Genomic DNA, 17,984 nt, shown 5'->3' with positions numbered 1-17,984 from the left:
ATGGGGAATCTTCGTGAGCCTTATCAGCAGCACTCTAAATTGTCTGAATTACAGAAGACGTGTCCCCCAACGTTCTCTCATACTAATAAACCTCTTGAGGCCAATGATTGGCTTCGAGACATTGGGAGGAAGCTGATTATTGCACAGTGCTCAGACCGTGAGAAGGTACTTTATGCACCTCACTATCTCACGGGAGCAGCCGCGTCATGGTGGGAGAATTTCCTGCACATGCACCCCGATAAAAACAGTATCACATGGGAAGATTTTAAAGAAGGATTTCGTGGGGCGCACGTTCCCAGGAGCATTATGAAGATCAAGAAAAGGGAGTTTGACGACCTCAAGCAGAGAAGCATGACAGTGACTGACTACAATAGTCAGTTTACCCTATTATCTCGTTATGCCAATGAAGAATGTATGACAGAGAACAAAAAGATGGAGAAGTTTCTGGATGGTTTGGCACCAGCACTTAAATGCCAGCTGGTCGTACACACCTTTCCAGACTTCAAAACGCTTGTGGACAAGGCCATTACATTGGAAAATGAGCGCCACAGCTTGGAGGAATTTCGCAAGCGGAAAAGGGACCAAGTTACTCATGCTCGCAACAACCGGCACAAGACTGACCCTTAGAAGATTGGAGCAAACCAACCCACAACCAATGTTCCGCGCCCAATCAAGAATTTTCACGCAAGAGACAAGGATTTTACGTATCGCCCAGGTGTTACTTGCTATGCTTGTGGGGAGGAAGGACACTATGCTAAACAGTGCCCAAAGCCAAGAAACTCGGCCCCAAAGCCGAACAACAATGGGAACAATTCAGCACCCAAGCGTAACAACTTCAACCCCAACAACAATCACAAGAAGGGTCACCTGAACCATGTGACCAAGGAGGAAGCACAAAATGCCCTGGATACCATACTCGGTACGTTCCCTGTCAACACAAGACCTGCCACGGTTTTGTTTGATTCTAGAGCTTCTCACTCGTTCATTTCGAAGAGTTTTGCTTTGCAACATGATTTTTCGATACTTCCTTTGGAAAAATCCATGATCATCAAGTCCCCTGGGAATGAGCAAGTCACTCAGAGTTACTGTCAAGGTGTGGTTATTGAGCTCAGAGGACTAAAATTTCAAGCAAACCTCATCGTATTGGAAAATAAAGGACTGGAGGTTATCCTAGGAATGGATTGGTTAACCTCCAACAAGGGATTTATCGATTGCTTCAACCGGACTGTAATCCTCACTCATCATCACGGGAAGACAATAAAAGTCGCAGCCCAAGAAAGACCAGGATCACGACAACCAAGATTGAACAAGGTGGACACCTCAGAGTTAAGCAAAGTTCCAGTGGTATGTGAGTTCCCCGACGTTTTTCCCGAAGAACTACCAGGCATGCCACCAGACTGGGAAATAGAATTCAGCATTGAACTAGCACCTGGAACCACCCCCATCTACAAGAAACCCTATAGGATGGCACCCTCCGAGTTAGTAGAATTAAAGAAGCAAATAAAATAATTGCTGGACAAAGGATTTATACGAGCTAGCTCCTCACCTTGGGGTTCGCCAGTATTATTTGCCAAGAAAAAGGATGGGACACTGAGATTATGCATAGACTATCAAGCACTCAATATGGTCACCGTCAAAAATAAATATCCGATGCCACGGATAAATGATTTATTTGACCAGCTCGCACAAGCCAAAGTTTTCTCAAAAAATTGATTTAAGGTCAGGATATCATCAATTAAAAGTCCGGACAGAAGATATCCCTAAGACAACATTCACCTCCAGATACGGACTATATGAGTTTACAGTAATGCCGTTTGGACTAACAAACGCCCCCGCATATTTTGTCCACCTCATGAACAAAGTGTTTATGAAATTTATGGACAAATTTGTCATGGTGTTCATTGAAGATATTCTGGTATACTCTAAGACACCAGAAGAGCATGCAGAACATCTCAGGATTGTACTGGGAGAGTTAAGGAAACACCAATTATACGCCAAATTCAGCAAATGTGAATTTTGGTTAAGACAGGTTGGTTTTCTAGGCCATGTATTGACCCAAGAAGGTGTTGCTGTGGACCTAGAAAAAGTCAAGGTTGTACTTGGCTGGAAACCACCAGCCAACATAACAGATGTCCGCAGTTTTCTAGGAATGGCTGGATACTACCGAAGGTTCATTGAGGGATTTTCCACCATAGCGAAACCAATGACACAGTTACTCAAGAAGGAGAAGAAATTTGTGTGGGCTGAAGCTTGCGAGAAGAGTTTCCAAGAACTCAAGAAGAAATTAACAACCGCACTAGTGTTAGTTATACCAGACATACACAAAAGTTTTGAAGTGTATTGTGACGCATCCCGGAAAGGCCTCAGATGTGTGCTGATGCAAGAAGGCAAGGTTGTCGCGTACGCTTCAAGGCAACTTCAAAAGCATGAAGAAAATTATCCCACTCATGACTTAGAATTGGCAGCAGTCATTCATGCACTCAAAGAGTGGAGACACTTTTTTCTTGGGAATCGTTGTGAAATATATACGGACCACAAAAGTCTCAAATATATTTTCACACAGCCAGAGCTCAATTTGCGGCAACGGCGCTGGTTGGAATTAGTGAAACACTATGATGTTGGCATCCACTACCACCCAGGAAAAGCAAACATAGTGGCAGATGCTCTTAGTCGAAACCCCATCTCGGACGACAACAGTCTGCAAGGCTTGAGACCTGAATTTCAACAGGAGTTCGCCAAACTCAACTTGATGATGGTCACGGAAGGCACTGTGTCAAATTTGGAAGTACAACCCACCCTTGTGGAGCAGGTTAAGAAAGCTCAACATGGACACCCCAGCATCGAAGGCATAAAAAGAAAAGAGAGTATGGGCAAGGCCTCGGAATTCGTCATAGACGATGAGGAATTATTATGGTACGGAGACAGACTTTGCGTGCCGAATATAGAGTGCCTCAAACAGCAAATCCTGACGGAAGCCCACACCGCTCCATATTCGATCCACCCTGGAGGAACCAAAATGTATAAGGACATTCAGGAAAGATTTTGGTGGCACGGTATGAAGAGGGATATAGCCACCTTCATTGCATGTTGCGATTCTTGTCAACGCATAAAAGCCGAGCACCAAAAACCAGCCGGACTACTGCAACCAAACAGGATACCTAAGTGGAAATGGGACGAAATAGGGATGGATTTCATTGTCGGACAACCTCGGTCACAATGCGGAAATGATGCCATATGGGTCATCACCAATAGATTAACCAAGGTGGCACATTTCATTCTAGTGAAGACAACCCACACCACTCAGAAACTTGCTAAGATTTATCTCTCCCGTATAGTTTGTCTGCATGGAGTTCCAAAGACTATAATATCTGACAGAGGCACTCAGTTCGTCTCGAAATTCTGGGATCATTTACAATAGGCTCTAGGAACCCAGCTAGCATTCAGTACAGCCTACCACCCCCAGATTGATGGACAAACTGAACGCATGAACCAAATTCTAGAGGACATGCTAAGAGCATGTGTCCTCACCTATGGAACCAGTTGGGAAGAAAGCCTGCCATATGTCGAGTTCGCATACAACAACAGTTACCAATCCAGCCTACAAATGGCACCTTTTGAAGCCCTGTACGGACGGAGGTGTCGTACCCCATTAAATTGGTCAGAGACAGGAGACAGCCGTATCTTCGGCCCAGACATGCTCAAGGAAGCTGAAGAGAAAGTTAGACTCATCAGGGACCGACTCAAGACAGCGCAAAGTCGACAAAAGAGCTATTACGATCAGAAGCACCGTGAAGTCGGCTTTGAACCCGGTGAATATGTGTACCTACGAGTATCCCCTATGAGGGGCCTGCAACGGTTCAAGGTTAAAGGAAAGCTAGCACCAAGATTTATTGGACCCTTCTGTGTGGTTGCACGGAGAGGCACCGTAGCCTACCAGCTAGACCTACCCAAGGAGCTGTCAGACGTCCACGACGTGTTCCACGTCTCATAGTTGAGGAAATGTGTAAGGAACCCAGAGAAGCAGGTGTCACATGAGAACATTGATGTGCAACCAGACCTCACCTACAGGGAGCGTCCATTAAATATATTAGAGGAGTCTGAAAGGAGGACCCGTCAGAAAGAAATTAAGTTCTTCAAGGTTCAGTGGAGCAATCACACCGAGGATGAGGCGACATGGGAAAGAGAGGACTCTCTCCGGGCAGAATACCCACACCTATTTGAGGATCAGCTGAAATCTCGGGGACGAGATTTTTCTTAAGGGGGTAGGTGTTGTGACACTCCAAAAATTTCAATTTGGTTTTTATCAAAATCTTTATGTGATTTGGAGGAAGCTATTTAAAATTTTTCTTAAACCCTCTCCCCCTCAAAAACATTTATGACAAATATTTTTATACTCTTCTCAACCTTGATTTTTGGCCTTGAGAGCTTTTCATTTTTTTCTTGCCTCTACTCAAATTCATTTTTGAAATTTCTTCTATTAAAAAGAAACCCTAGGAGTTATGGGTTTATTCTTTACCCCATTCAAAATTTCCTCTTTTGCCATGTCACTTTTTGACATAGCCTTCCAAAACCCCTCCCTGTCTTGGATCAAGTCAGGACTCCCATCTCCAGCAAGTCTCAAGCCATATTTGGCTTTTATTCAATTCATTTTTCCTCAAAAACTATTTCTGCCATTATTTATGGGCCTAGGTGATTTGCAAAGGAAGTACCAAATTTCTTTTGAGTTTTGATCCCAAACCAACTCCTCTGACTAGTCCTTAGTACCCTCAACCTAGATCCATCAAGATCCACTTGGCCTCAGTTCAAATATTTAAAATTTTGTCCATTGCAAGTTTGGACCAGAAATGCCATTTTGGTGAAATTCATATTTTTCTTTTTCCAAAAATTCTGAGATAATTCATGCAGCTTCCAGATACACCAAGAGGCCACCTCACCAAAGATCAGCTCCAGAAAAATTTCCCACATGTAAAAATCATTACATCGAACACCTGGCATGCACTGTTTCTGTCTGGATTCAGAAAAGTTCAGAGATTCAATGTCTGGGTTCAGGCGACAGTGTCGTTTCGTCAGAACCCATCGACGATCTCGCTATTAGCCTCCTTGGATCCTTGCTCCCTGTTCCCCCTCCTTATCCAGAGCTCCGCACACTCGTTTGGACGGGCACCATTGTCGGTGGTGACGCGTCTCGCCGACGCCGGCAGCTTCTGCGAGGGCAGAGCCACCTGTGGCGGCCAGCAGGGATTGACACCACCTTTCGGCGCCGTCCAACACTGCCCAAGCCACCCGTGGCCTCCGCGTGGCTGTCCGCCTGCCTGTGCACGCTGCGGCACCGTCGCCGTGGCCTGAGCAGCACAGCGCGTGCTCTCTGCCACCGACGAGTCCCGTGAGCCTTTCCGTCGGGAACGTGGAGTAACACCAAAGGCAGTCCAAGCTTAGCACTTGAACGGAACCAGTGAACCCTCGCGGTGATGCCTAGCTCCCTAATCCACCTGACCGTCCTCTGCCTCACCGTAATCATCGCCGGCGTTATCCCGTTCACGGCCACTGCCTCAGATCGGCTATAAAAGGAGCCCCCGAGCTCGTTCTCGACCCAGCGCCACACCTCCACCTCACCAGAGCCCCGCCTAGCCACTAGAAGAACCCCGAGAAGGTCACCTTCCCCGACTCCGGCCGCCCCGTTCCGCCTCGGGCTCCGGCTTGATTCACTCAGGTGAGGCCACCCCCGCCTGCCAAACCACGTTAGAAAACCCCTAGTGCACCCAGTACCCTAACCCGAGCCTCAATTCAATCTTTGCAGCTCTCCCCGGCGAGATCCACCAACGCCCGAACCACCATCCGCCGGAGTTAGGGCCGTCGTCGACGTGGTGCTCACCGACGCTCAACTCCACCACCCACAGGTGCGGAAGAACACGGTGAACACGTTGGTAACCCCCGATCCCCCTGCCTCGCCGTGGATCGCCTCCGGCGACCACCGTGGCCCTCGGGCACCAGCACTCTGTTTCAGTTTTCAAACCCGATGGGTGGGACCTCCCCGTCAGCTTTTTCTTCTTTTTAAAACGTTTTCTGAAAACGCCTTCGGGCAAAACATGTCTTCCCCCTGGACTGACGTATTCTAGACTGAAACGTTTCCTGTTTTTATAAAATAAACCCTGAAAACTTTCTATTTCATTACAGAAAGGTCCCTGGACTAAAACTCTTATAACTTTTAAACAAAAGATGATTTTAACTTGAAACCTTTTCTGTCATCTTTATATTTCTTTCTAGTTTTTTGTCATATTTATTTGAAAAATGTTTGGGATACTTTTTGTGCACGCACGGTATTTATGTAGTATCCGGTTTTTCTTTAAATACGTAGATACCGGGAGGAGTAAAGGAGACGCGTACTTCGCCGAGCTAGACTCCGACTTCTCTGAACCAGGCAAGCATGTTTGAACCTTTGATATGATGAGGGTTTTGCATGTTTGCTCGAGTAGTTTTCTCATGGCATGTCTATATAAGCATTTGTGAATGTTATGTACATGCAAGGCAAGCTACCGATGAGCTTCGAAGTTGATGTGTTCTTATGATGATAAAATAACACGATCATGTGGTGACATGATAGGTTGTAGGCTGGTATTGTTGAATCATGCCAGTTTTATGCCAACCGTGAACTCCAGTTTTTAACGTGGGTCAAGTCTCGATCCCGTTCGTTTCCCCTTCGTGCTGCCACATGTTTTCTGCAAAGAGTGCGGTTTAGTAAGTTGCAAACCTCTTTCCTGGTACACACCAAACAGAGGGACCGCGATGAGGGTTCCATGGCCCTGGATTAAAGCCAGTCATCCGGTCAGGGGGCATGGGTGTTTCCGGTTGGGACCGAGAGGGGGGCACCCCTTAGAGCGCGCGATATAAATTTGATCCCATGCTATTCGAGGTTGTAGCCTCCCCGCCTTAAGGTTTTTCTTGAACGTCGCCGAGGGTGATCCCTGGCAACGGAATGTGGAATGGGTGTGTACTGGTTAGACGTGTTTCTTCTAAAACACCGTAAACGGAACTAGTCCTTGTGACTACTGAAATCCGTTGGCTGTGGTTAAAGAGTACAAACTCTACAGAGTCAAAATCATTCGAGTATCCATGTCCACAATCAAGGACTTGGACATCATCTCAGTGCCAGTGTCAATCTCAGTGTCAAATCTCAGTGTCAACCCCAGTGACAGTCTCCGGAGTATAAACATACAACCGAGAGTGGTAAACTCGGTTGAAGGTTATTCATGTGAATGGACTAACCAGTTTATTATTATACGCTGAGTATTTCCTTGTGATGATTTGAATTCATGAGCTACTTAAATTCGAATGATAAACTATAAGCCCTTTATGTGATGTCGCTCAGACGTCCGACTGTGGCATTATTGTTATTTACTTTTGATATAAGCCCTTTATGTGATGTCGCGCAGACGTCCGACTGTGGCATTATTGTTATTTACTTTTGATATAAGCCCTTTATGTGATGTCGCGCAGACGTCCGACTGTGGCATTATTGTTATTTACTTTTGATATAAGCCCTTTATGTGATGTCACGCAGACGTCTGACTGTGGCATTATTGTTATTTACTTTTGATATAAGCCCTTTATTTGATGTCGCTTCGACGTCCGACTGTGGCATCATTGTTATTTATTTTCATTATAAGCCCTTTTCGAGGTGTCGCCTAGACGCCCGACTGTGGCACGTCCTGTTATTTACTTTTCAATATAAGCCCTTTATGTGGTGTCGCCTCGACGCCCGACTGCGGCATGTTGAATTTGTTTCCACCTTTCGAGGCATCGCTTCAGACACCCGATCGGTTTTTAGTTATTTTTATTGGGATTTCGGGAGGACTACCGCCTGATTTCCTCATATTTATCGTGAAGTGCAAATCTATTATTTGATTGTGCATACTGACCTGCTCATGTGCATCATGTTTACATTTGTTATATCTTATGTCCGAACTGTCTTGCGAGTACATTCAAGGTACTCACCTGGCTTGTTGATTTGGCCAGATGTTGACAAAGGCGATCTTATGGATGAAGAGGTCGATAGCGAGTCCGACGCCTAGAGGAGTCCCAGTCAGTCACGTGCGACCCTGGAGTTGTTCAATTGTATTATACACGCTTCCGCCACCCAAATAAAAATCATCAAGCCTCACTCCGACGCTTGATGAGCTGTAAGATTTTAGAGTCATGTCACCCACCTCACTGTGACATATCCACCACCACCTCTATTACGAGTCAGTAGTTATGCCACCATACCCTTGTGTCATATCCGCCTCTATGTATAATATAGGCGTGCTTGTAATAATTTGTTGAGCATCCTCAGCTCAACCATGTTTAATATTAGTACTGCTGGTGATAGAGGCAAAGGTGTCCCGATGTTTCGATGAGATGGTGGCGATCGTTTCTGTGGGAGTCGACCTTGACGATCCGACTACGAACGTACGAGACGTCGCGCCTTAGTAATCGCTAAACCAACTTCCGAGGGGTTATTGACCATGCCGGAGCACGATCAACCTGACCACGAGGGTCTGTTTCCTGCAAGCAAACGAAGAACAAGCAAGAAACTGAGATTGCAATCTGGATATTGCGAATATAGGATGAAAGCTTTATTGATCAAGGTGGGGTTCTGTGACGTCTTGGTCTTGTCGTTGGACACAAACGAAGTACGAGAAGTTGCAGCTATGGCGAACTTTTAATCTAAACAAAAACCCAAAGTCTAAACGACGCTCTAAGGGTTGTATATATGGAGGAAGAGGGGGGAATTTCGTGGCCCTTGAGGGTGGGGTCCGAAACCAACCCTAACTCTTGTTTCCCCACACATACAGACTCTAAAAATAGCCTATACTTAAGTATTTCGAAATTACATGGGTCTGGCCCTATAATAAGGTGACGCAGCACCTGGAATAGCCTATGGACGAATATTATGAAGTGGCATCTTGTATATTTCGTCCAAGGCTTCATGCACTCCTTATGGTGGCTTCAAAGTCCTGAAATCATCACTTGTAACTCCGTTCTTGATCCCCTTGTGCATGCCATCAACTCCATGCGTGTTCTTGCTCCAATGTTCATCCTTCTCCAAGCTAGGCCCTTCATTTGTAAGCAAAACAAATGTATCCAATTTAGGCAGCATCATATTCTCATGAACATTAGAATCATTACCAAGAAACGAAAGTACCGGGTAATTTAATTGGTGTGCGCGAGCTCTAGTAATTGGTCTAGTATATGTAATAGTAGGGGATGTGGATGTAACAATGGTATTGATGTCCTCATCATCCTCCCCTTCTTGAAATGAAGTCTTCCTCGACGGAAGCTCATCTTCCTCACCCAAATAAGGCTTCAAATTTGCAATGTTAAAAGTGGGACTAACCCCAAAATCTGCAGGTAGCTCAAGTTTATATGCATTATCATTTATTTTCTCTAACACCTTAAAAGGACCATCAGCACGTGGCATTAGCCTTGATTTGCGCAAATTAGGAAATCTATCTTTACGCAAATGTAACCAAACAAGATCTCCAGGTGCAAACACAACATGTTTTCTAACCTTATCTCCAGCAAGTTTATATTTAGCATTCATACGCTCAATGTTTTCCTTAATTAACTCATGCATTTTTAAAATCAATTCAGAACGTTCTTTAGCATCAAAATTAACCTTCTCCGAAGATGGAAGAGGCAACAAATCAATAGGTGCACGAGGTAGGAAACCATACACAATTTCAAAAGGGCACATCTTAGTAGTAGAATGCAATGAACGATTATAAGCAAATTCAATATGAGGCAAGCATTCTTCCCACATTTTCTTATTATTCTTCAAAACAGCCCTAAGCAGAGTAGACAATGTTCTATTGACTACTTCAGTTTGTCCATCAGTTTGGGGGTGACAAGTAGTACTAAAAAGCATTTTAGTCCCCAAATTAGCACATAAGCATCTCCAAAAGTGGCTAAGAAATTTAGTATCACGATCTGAAACAATAGTATTTGGCACACCATGCAAGTGAATAATTTCACGAAAGAACAAATCAGCAACATTAACAGCATCATCGCTTTTATGACATGGTATAAAGTGTGCCATTTTCGAGAATCTATCCACGACAACAAATATGCTATCCCTCCCCTTCTTTGTTCGAGGTAAATCTAAAACAAAGTCCATAGATATATCCTCCCAAGGAACACTAGGTACAGGAAAAGGCATATATAAACCATGAGGATTGAGTCGTGACTTAGCTTTTTGACATGTAGTGCAGCAAGCAACAAAACGCTCAACATCCCGTTTCATCTTTGGACAAAAGAAATGTGTAGCAAGTACGTCCTCCGTCTTCTTCATGCCAAAGGGTCCCATTAGTCCTCCTCCATGCGCCTCCTGCAACAATAAAAGACGAACGGAGCTAGCTGGAATGCATAGCTTGTTAGAACGAAACACAAATCCATTATTAACAAAGAACTTGTTCCATGTTCTACCTTCTTTACAATTCTGCAATACATCTTGAAATTCAGCATCATGCACATATTGATCTTTGATGGTCTCCAAACCAAATATTTTAAAGTCAAGTTGTGAAAGCATAGTATAACGACGAGACAATGCATCAGCAATAACATTTTCTTTACCCTTCTTGTGTTTAATCACATAAGGGAAAGTCTCAATGAATTCAACCCATTTAGCATGTCTACGGTTCAGTTTTGCTTGACTTTTAATGTGTTTCAAAGATTCATGATCAGAATGTATAACAAATTCTTTGGGCCATAAATAATGTTGCCATGTTTCTAAAGTCCGAACAAGAGCATATAATTCTTTATCATAAGTAGAATAGTTCAGACTAGGCCCACTCAATTTTTCAGAAAAGTATGCAACAGGTTTGCCATCTTGTAATAACACACCTCCTAATCCAATTCCACTAGCATCATATTCAAGCTCAAAAGTCTTATTAAAATCAGGAAGTTGGAGTAAAGGAGCATGTGTCAACTTATCTTTCAATACCGTGAAGGCTTCTTCCTGTGCGGTACCCCAAACAAAAGCCACATCCTTCTTTGTAAGCTCATTGAGAGGTGCAGCAATGGTGCTGAAATCTCTCACAAAACGCCTATAGAAACCAGCGAGGCCAAGGAAACTCCTCACTTGTGTGACCGTTTTGGGCTGCGGCCAACTCTCAATAGCTTCAATCTTGGCTTTATCAACTTCAATTCCCTGTGGAGTAACAACATAGCCAAGAAAAGATACTCGGTCGGTGCAAAAGGTGCACTTTCCAAGGTTTCCAAACAAACGTGCATCACGTAGGGCGATAAAAACAGCACGTAAATGTTCCAAATGTTCCTCCAAAGATTTGCTATAGATCAATATGTCATCAAAGTAAACTACCACAAATCGTCCAATGAAAGCACGTAAAACTTCATTCATTAACCTCATGAAAGTACTAGGTGCATTAGTTAACCCAAAAGGCATGACTAACCACTCATATAATCCAAACTTAGTTTTAAATGCTGTTTTCCATTCATCACCCAATTTCATACGAATTTGATGGTATCCACTACGCAAATCAACTTTGGAGAATATTGTTGAGCCACTCAATTCATCAAGCATATCATCTAGCCTAGGAATAGGATGACGATAACGAATAGTAATATTATTAATGCCTCTACAATCAACGCACATACGCGACGTACCATCCTTTTTCGGCACTAAAATGATAGGAACAGCACAAGGACTAAGGGATTCGCATATATAACCTTTGTCGAGCAGTTCTTGTACTTGACGCATAATCTCCTTCGTCTCCTCTGGATTGGTACGGTATGGTGCACGGTTGGGTAGCGAAGCACCGGGAATTAAGTCAATTTGATGCTCAATCCCTCGAATAGGTGGTAATCCCGGTGTCACGTCTTGTGGAAAGACGTCAGCGAACTCCTGCAAAATGTTAGTGACAACAGGGGGCAAAGAGGAAGGCACGTCCTCGAATGAAAATAATGCCTCTTTGCACACAAAAGCATAGCAAACAGATTTGCTAAAATCTAGCTCATCAATATCAGATTTGGTGGCAAGTAAACATGCACTTTTCAATTTAATTTCAGAAACAACAGTAGATGGTTTATTATTAGGCTTCATTTGGTGCTCAAATTCTTTTGCCACAATATGATTTTCACTCTTATTTGTCTCCTGTTTTGCTTTATTAGCTCTATTAATATCATCTTTCAAAATGGAATCAGGAGTCATAGGAAGCAAAGTAATATTTTTATCGTTATGAACAAGAGTATACTGATTGTTTCTACCATGGTGTACAGAATTTTTATCAAATTGCCATGGTCTACCAAGTAATAAGGAACATGCTTGCATAGGTACCACATCACAATCAACATAATCAGCATATGTAGAGATACTAAAATGCACACGAACAGTACGTGTTACCTTAACCTTGCCGCTGTTGTTGAACCATTGGATGTAGTAAGGATGTGGATGTGGTCTTGTGGTGAGAGATAGCTTCTCCACCCTCTCCATGCTAGCCAAGTTATTGCAGCTCCCTCCATCTATGATCACGCGAACAGAACGTTCCTTCACAACTCCCTTTGTATGGAACAAATTATGCCTCTGATTTTGCTCAGCTTGTGTAACCTGCACACTCAAAACACGTTGAGCAACTAAACATTCATACCTGTCAGCATCTTCAGGAGCCATGTATTGCGTCTCATGATCAGAATCGTCTCCATCGTGTTCGTCACGTGTAATAAGAGCCAAAGTCTCCTCATCATAGTCACTAGCGGACTCATACCCACCATCCTCAGTAACAATCATCACACGCTTAGATGGGCATTCTCTCGCATAATGACCTCCACCCTTGCAACGTCAACAAATAATATCATGTGTTTGCCCTGTTGATGCCATGGATGAAGAAGAGCTCTTTGCAGGCCCAGAAGGTGTGCTCTTGGCAGATAGTGGTGATTGTGCCTGCTTTATTGTATCACGGTTGGAGGTGGCAGCCGATGGAGGTGCCGGTGTAGCAGAACGTGTGGAAGTAGATGATGCACGTGGTGTCCAGGATGAAGGTCGACCTACAGAAAAGTTAGTACGCGCCAGTGCCTGTCTCCTGCACTTCACGTTCAGCTTTACAAGCAAGATGGAATAAACGAGTGATATTAGTATACTCCTTATACTCTAGAATGGTCTGAATCTCTCTATTTAATCCACCCATAAAACGTGCAAGCATAGCTTCATTCTCCTCAACAATACCACATCTAATCATGCCAGTTTGCAATTCCTGATAATATTCTTCTACAGAATTTTTTCCTTGTCTTAATCGCTGCAATTTTTGAAGTAATTCACGTTGATAATATGGTGGAACCCAACGAGTACACATAGCAGTTTTCAAAGCAGCCCAAGTAGCTGGAATAGGATATAATCTACAATGCTCAGACCACCAAACACATGCAAAACTAGTGAATGCACAAACAGCAGCAGGAACACGTCTCTCCTCGGGATATTGTAAACATGTAAATCGTTGTTCAGTTTCTAACTCCCAAGTAAGATATATATCAGGAACATATCTACCCTCAAATGGTGGAATATTCAATTTTAGAATAGGGAGATGGTCATGATCTCGTACCTGAGGGTGAGCCCTACCATTGCCATTATTTGCATGTGGATGACCTGGTGGTTGCTGTGCTGGTGGTGGCACGTAGTTCTGATTTTGATCAACCTCATCCTCGTAATCTCCCACATAATCATCCTCCTCCACATTAGCAGTAGGAGCCACAGACGTATCAACAGTAGCACCAGCAGTTTGGCCCGGCTGAAGAGGGACACGGCTCGCTCGGCGGAGGGCTGTTTCCCGACGTGGAGGTAGTCGGTGTTGTTGCTGTTGTTGAAGAGGTGCGGTAGGAGCAGCCGGTGGTGGTGGTGGAAAACATGAAAGCAATTCAGCAAACTTGTTATCGAGCTTTGTTTCAAACGTCTTCTCCATGCCATCTATCTTCTCCATAGCTTCTTCAAATCAGTTTAGCACATCTTGCACCTATCCACTCATCATTTGCTGAAACTTATCATGAAGCTCCTTGTTCGTCAAGTTCTCCCAGTCAGTCTCGTCGGCTTATGATCCTGGCATGGTTAGCAGCAATAGAAACACACAAGAATATGATCCTACAGACTACTAACAAGTAGTGGTGGTGGCGGGTGTCACAAATCCGTCAAGCAAATCTCAAATTCTTACCAGTTCTTACCCAGCAGCAAGCGGTGATCAGCAACCGTTGTAGTCAAAACTCTCAAAAGCTTCGATAGAGCGATTGCCAGGGAGAGTCAAACGCACGACGTAGATGTATGTGGAGCTGGGAAGGCTTATAGTATGGTAGCAAAAAGGGTCAGCAATAATCAATTCAGAGATGCGAAGTTGAATAAACGCTCAACGACGGTACTATGCTGGTCCTAGGCTAGACCGTGCTAGAGACGCGAGCCTAGAACACTAACCAAATCACGGCGCTGCACGTAAACAAGGGAAAAGCACACTCTGGAAAAAAAATCGCTCTTTTTTTTCGCTCCTTTTTTTGCGCTCCTTTTTTTTGCGAAAAATCACTATAATGGAGAGTGTCTCAAAACTCTTCCCTCGTCAAACTGATAGGATGGGCACGAAATTTTTTTTCGACTTTTTTTTCTGGAAATCAGGGCAACGACGACGAAAAAGTGCGACAAAAAATCACTATGATGGCACGTGGCTCAAAAGACTCAGAAAAGCCTAAAAATAGGATAGGGAAAAATATTTTTGGTCACCGAAATTTTGGCCTAAAAACTGCCCGGGGGTCTCCAGACTTTTTTTTTCGAGACCTACGCAGGCAAGGAAACATGAATCGGAATTTAGATTGATGTCAAAAACAAACCAAATATGAGAAGAACTCAGATTGGTGGTGGATATATGGTTGTGGTATATGGCAGCGGTGGTGGTATATGGTAGCAGTGGTGGTATATGGATACAGATTGGTGGTGGTATATGGATACGGATTGGTGGTGGTATATGGATACGGATTCAGAGCGGTGGCGGATAAGCAATGGTGGTAGATGGCAAGGTGATGATGATGGTGCGGCGGCGGCGTGACAACTTATGACCAGAACTCGTAACTCTAAAAGACTAGACTCTAAGACCAGCAACTTGACACGACGATGCAACCGCAAATTCAACAAAGCAAAAACCCTAAAAAGATTATGCAAAGGCTCAGATTGGTTCGGATATGATGAACTAACCCTAATTTTTTTTGTGGCTTTTTCGTGGACTGTAGGTATGAAGAACAGACTCGATCTAATCTACGAAAAACTGTAAAATCTCACCGAGCAACCTGGAAATCTGATACCACTTGATAGAGGCAAAGGTGTCCCGATGTTTCGATGAGATGGTGGCTATCGTTTCTATGGGAGTCGACCTTGACGATCCGACTACGAACGTACGAGACGTCGCGCCTTAGCAATCGCTAAACCAACTTCCGAGGGGTTATTGACCACGCCGGAGCACGATCAACCTGACCACGAGGGTCTGTTTCCTGCAAGCAAACGAAGAACAAGCAAGAAACTGAGATTTCAATTTGGATATTGCGAATATAGGATGAAAGCTTTATTGATCAAGGTGGGGTTCTGTGACGTCTTGGTCTGGTCGTTGGACACAAACGAAGTACGAGAAGTTGCAGCTATGGCGAACTTTTAATATAAACAAAAGCCAAAGTCTAAATGACGCCCTACGGGCTGTATATATGGAGGAAGAGGGGGGGATTTCCTGGCCCTTGGAGGAGGGGTCCGAAACCAACCCTAACTCTTGTTTCCCCACACATAGGGACTCTAAAAACAGCCTATACTTAAGTATTTTAAAATACATGGGCCTGGCCCAATAATAAGGTGACGCAGCACCTAGAATAGCCTTAGGATGAAATTTATGAAGTGGCATCTTGTATATTTCGCCCAAGGCTTCGTGCACTCCTTGTGGTGGCTTCAATGTCCTGAAATAATCACTTGTAACTCCGTTCTTGATCCCCTTGCGCATGCCATCATCTCCATGCTTGGTCTTGTTCCAGTGTTCATCCTTCTTATCCATGCTAGGCCCTTCATTTGTAAGAAAAACAAATGTATCCAATTTAGGCAGCATCATATTCTCATGAACATTAGAATCATTACCAAGAAACGAAAGTACCTGGTAATTCAATTGGTGTGCGCGAGCTCTAGTAATTGGTCCAATATGTATAGTAGTAGGGGCTACGCGTGTAACAATGGTATTGATGTCCTCATGATCCTTCCCTTCTAGAAATGAAGCCATCCTGGATGGAAGCTCATCTTCCTTACCCAAATAAGGCTTCAAATCTGCAATGTTAAAAGTGGGACTAACCCCAAAATTTGCAGGCAGCTCAAGTTTATATGCATTATCATTTATTTTCTCTAACACCTTGAAAGGACTGTCAGCAATTTACGAAATCTATCCTTACGCAAACGTAACCAAGCAAGATCTCCAGGTGCAAATATGTAACACCCAGATGTAATTTACCTTATATGTACTCCAACTCTTGCCATTTCTGGCGCTAAGTTATTTTATTTCCTCGGGTTCAGGTTTTTGTCTTCGTGTGTTGTTGCCTTTGTCATGCATCTCATATCATGTCATCATGTGCATTGCATTTGCATACGTGTTCGTCTCATGCATCCGAGCATTTTCCCCGTTGTCCGTTTTGCATTCCGGCACTCCTATCTCCTCTAGTGGTCCTTTCTACCTCTTTTCGTGTGTGAGGGTTAAACATTTCCGGATTGGACCGAGACTTGCCAAGCGGCCTTGGTTTACTACCGGTAGACCGCCTGTCAAGTTTCGTGCCATTTGGACTTCGTTTGATACTCCAACGGTTAACCGAGGGACCGAAAAGGCCTCGTGTGTGTTGCAGCCCAACACCCTTCCAATTTGGCCCAAAACCCACCTAAGCCCTATCCATAACCTAGAGCATTCGATCACGATTGCGTGGCCGAAAACCGCACCTCATTTGGAGTCTCCTAGCTCCCTCGACCTATATATATGTGCACCTCTCCAAAAATTCCGGGCAAAACCCTACCCTAACCTCCCTCTTCGCCGCCGGACGTGTCCGTTTCGGCCGGACACGCCCGCGCCGACGCCCGCGGGCAACCGCCCACCGCCACGTGGCGCACCGCAGCTCCTCCGCGCCGCGTCCCGCCAGGCCCGACGCCGGCCCCCGCGGGCCCGCTCCTCTGCGCCGCCCGCGCCCGCCGGCCACCGCGCCTCCGCCGCTTGCGCCGCGCCCCGCCGCCCGAACGTCACCGCGCCACCGTTCTTACTCCTCGCCGGCCGCCGTGCTTCACCCCTCCTCCTCACGTCTTCCTCCGACCGCTGCCCGAGTCGCTGGTGCCGGCCGCCGCCTCCACCGCAGATCCGGCGACCCGCGCCGCCCGCTCCAAGCTCCAGCCTCCTCCCCACACTCCGGCGAACTCTCCGGTCACCTCGGTTCACGTGCCTGCCGGATCTGGATCCGGTGCTACAGTAAACCCTAGGGTTGACTTTTGCCTCTCTCCAAGTCCCCAGTTTTTCCATATTTTTAGCATGGTTCATCGCATCATAACTCCGCATCCGTAGCTCCGATTTGCGCATGTAGCATATCAAAATGTTCGTCTCAGAGAGTACATCATTTCATCTCATTGAATCATATTAATTTGAGCTCATCTTGATGACCGAAATGCTGTTGGAAGAGGGCTATGTGGTGAAATTGTCAGATCTGTTTCATCAAATAGCTATTTGTCATTTTTGCCATGATTAATGTGTGCATGATATGCTCCTGAGCTCTACATAAGTTTTGTTATATGCCATGCCATCTTTTCAGAGGTGCTTACCATGTATTTTTGTGATATGTGTGGTGACTAGCTCGAGCTCGCAAAGTAGTGCATTCGATAATGCTGATTTCAGGTCCTGATTTGTGTCATTATGCCATATGTTCACGTTGTTTCCTAGTGATCCGTGCCTCTTTTGAGGATGATAAGT

At 44.8% G+C, this 17,984-nt stretch overlaps 1 protein-coding gene across 1 annotated transcript; it reads left to right on the top strand.

Annotated features, from left to right (window-relative positions):
* LOC147990696 (uncharacterized) lies at positions 1 to 627 on the top strand. The gene has a single exon (XM_087538355.1). It carries the CDS (start codon positions 1 to 3, stop codon positions 625 to 627), a length of 627 nt encoding a protein of 208 aa, XP_087394481.1.
* The last annotated feature ends 17,357 nt before the right edge of the window (positions 628 to 17,984 follow it).

This window comes from Triticum urartu, chromosome 1A, assembly GCF_056163025.1.
Source record: "Triticum urartu cultivar PI428250 chromosome 1A, HENAU_Tu73, whole genome shotgun sequence".
In the NCBI taxonomy this organism is placed as follows: Eukaryota; Viridiplantae; Streptophyta; class Magnoliopsida; order Poales; family Poaceae; genus Triticum; species Triticum urartu.
The sequence above is the reverse complement of the archived record's forward strand: the minus strand, read 5'-3'. Positions and strand labels throughout refer to the sequence as shown.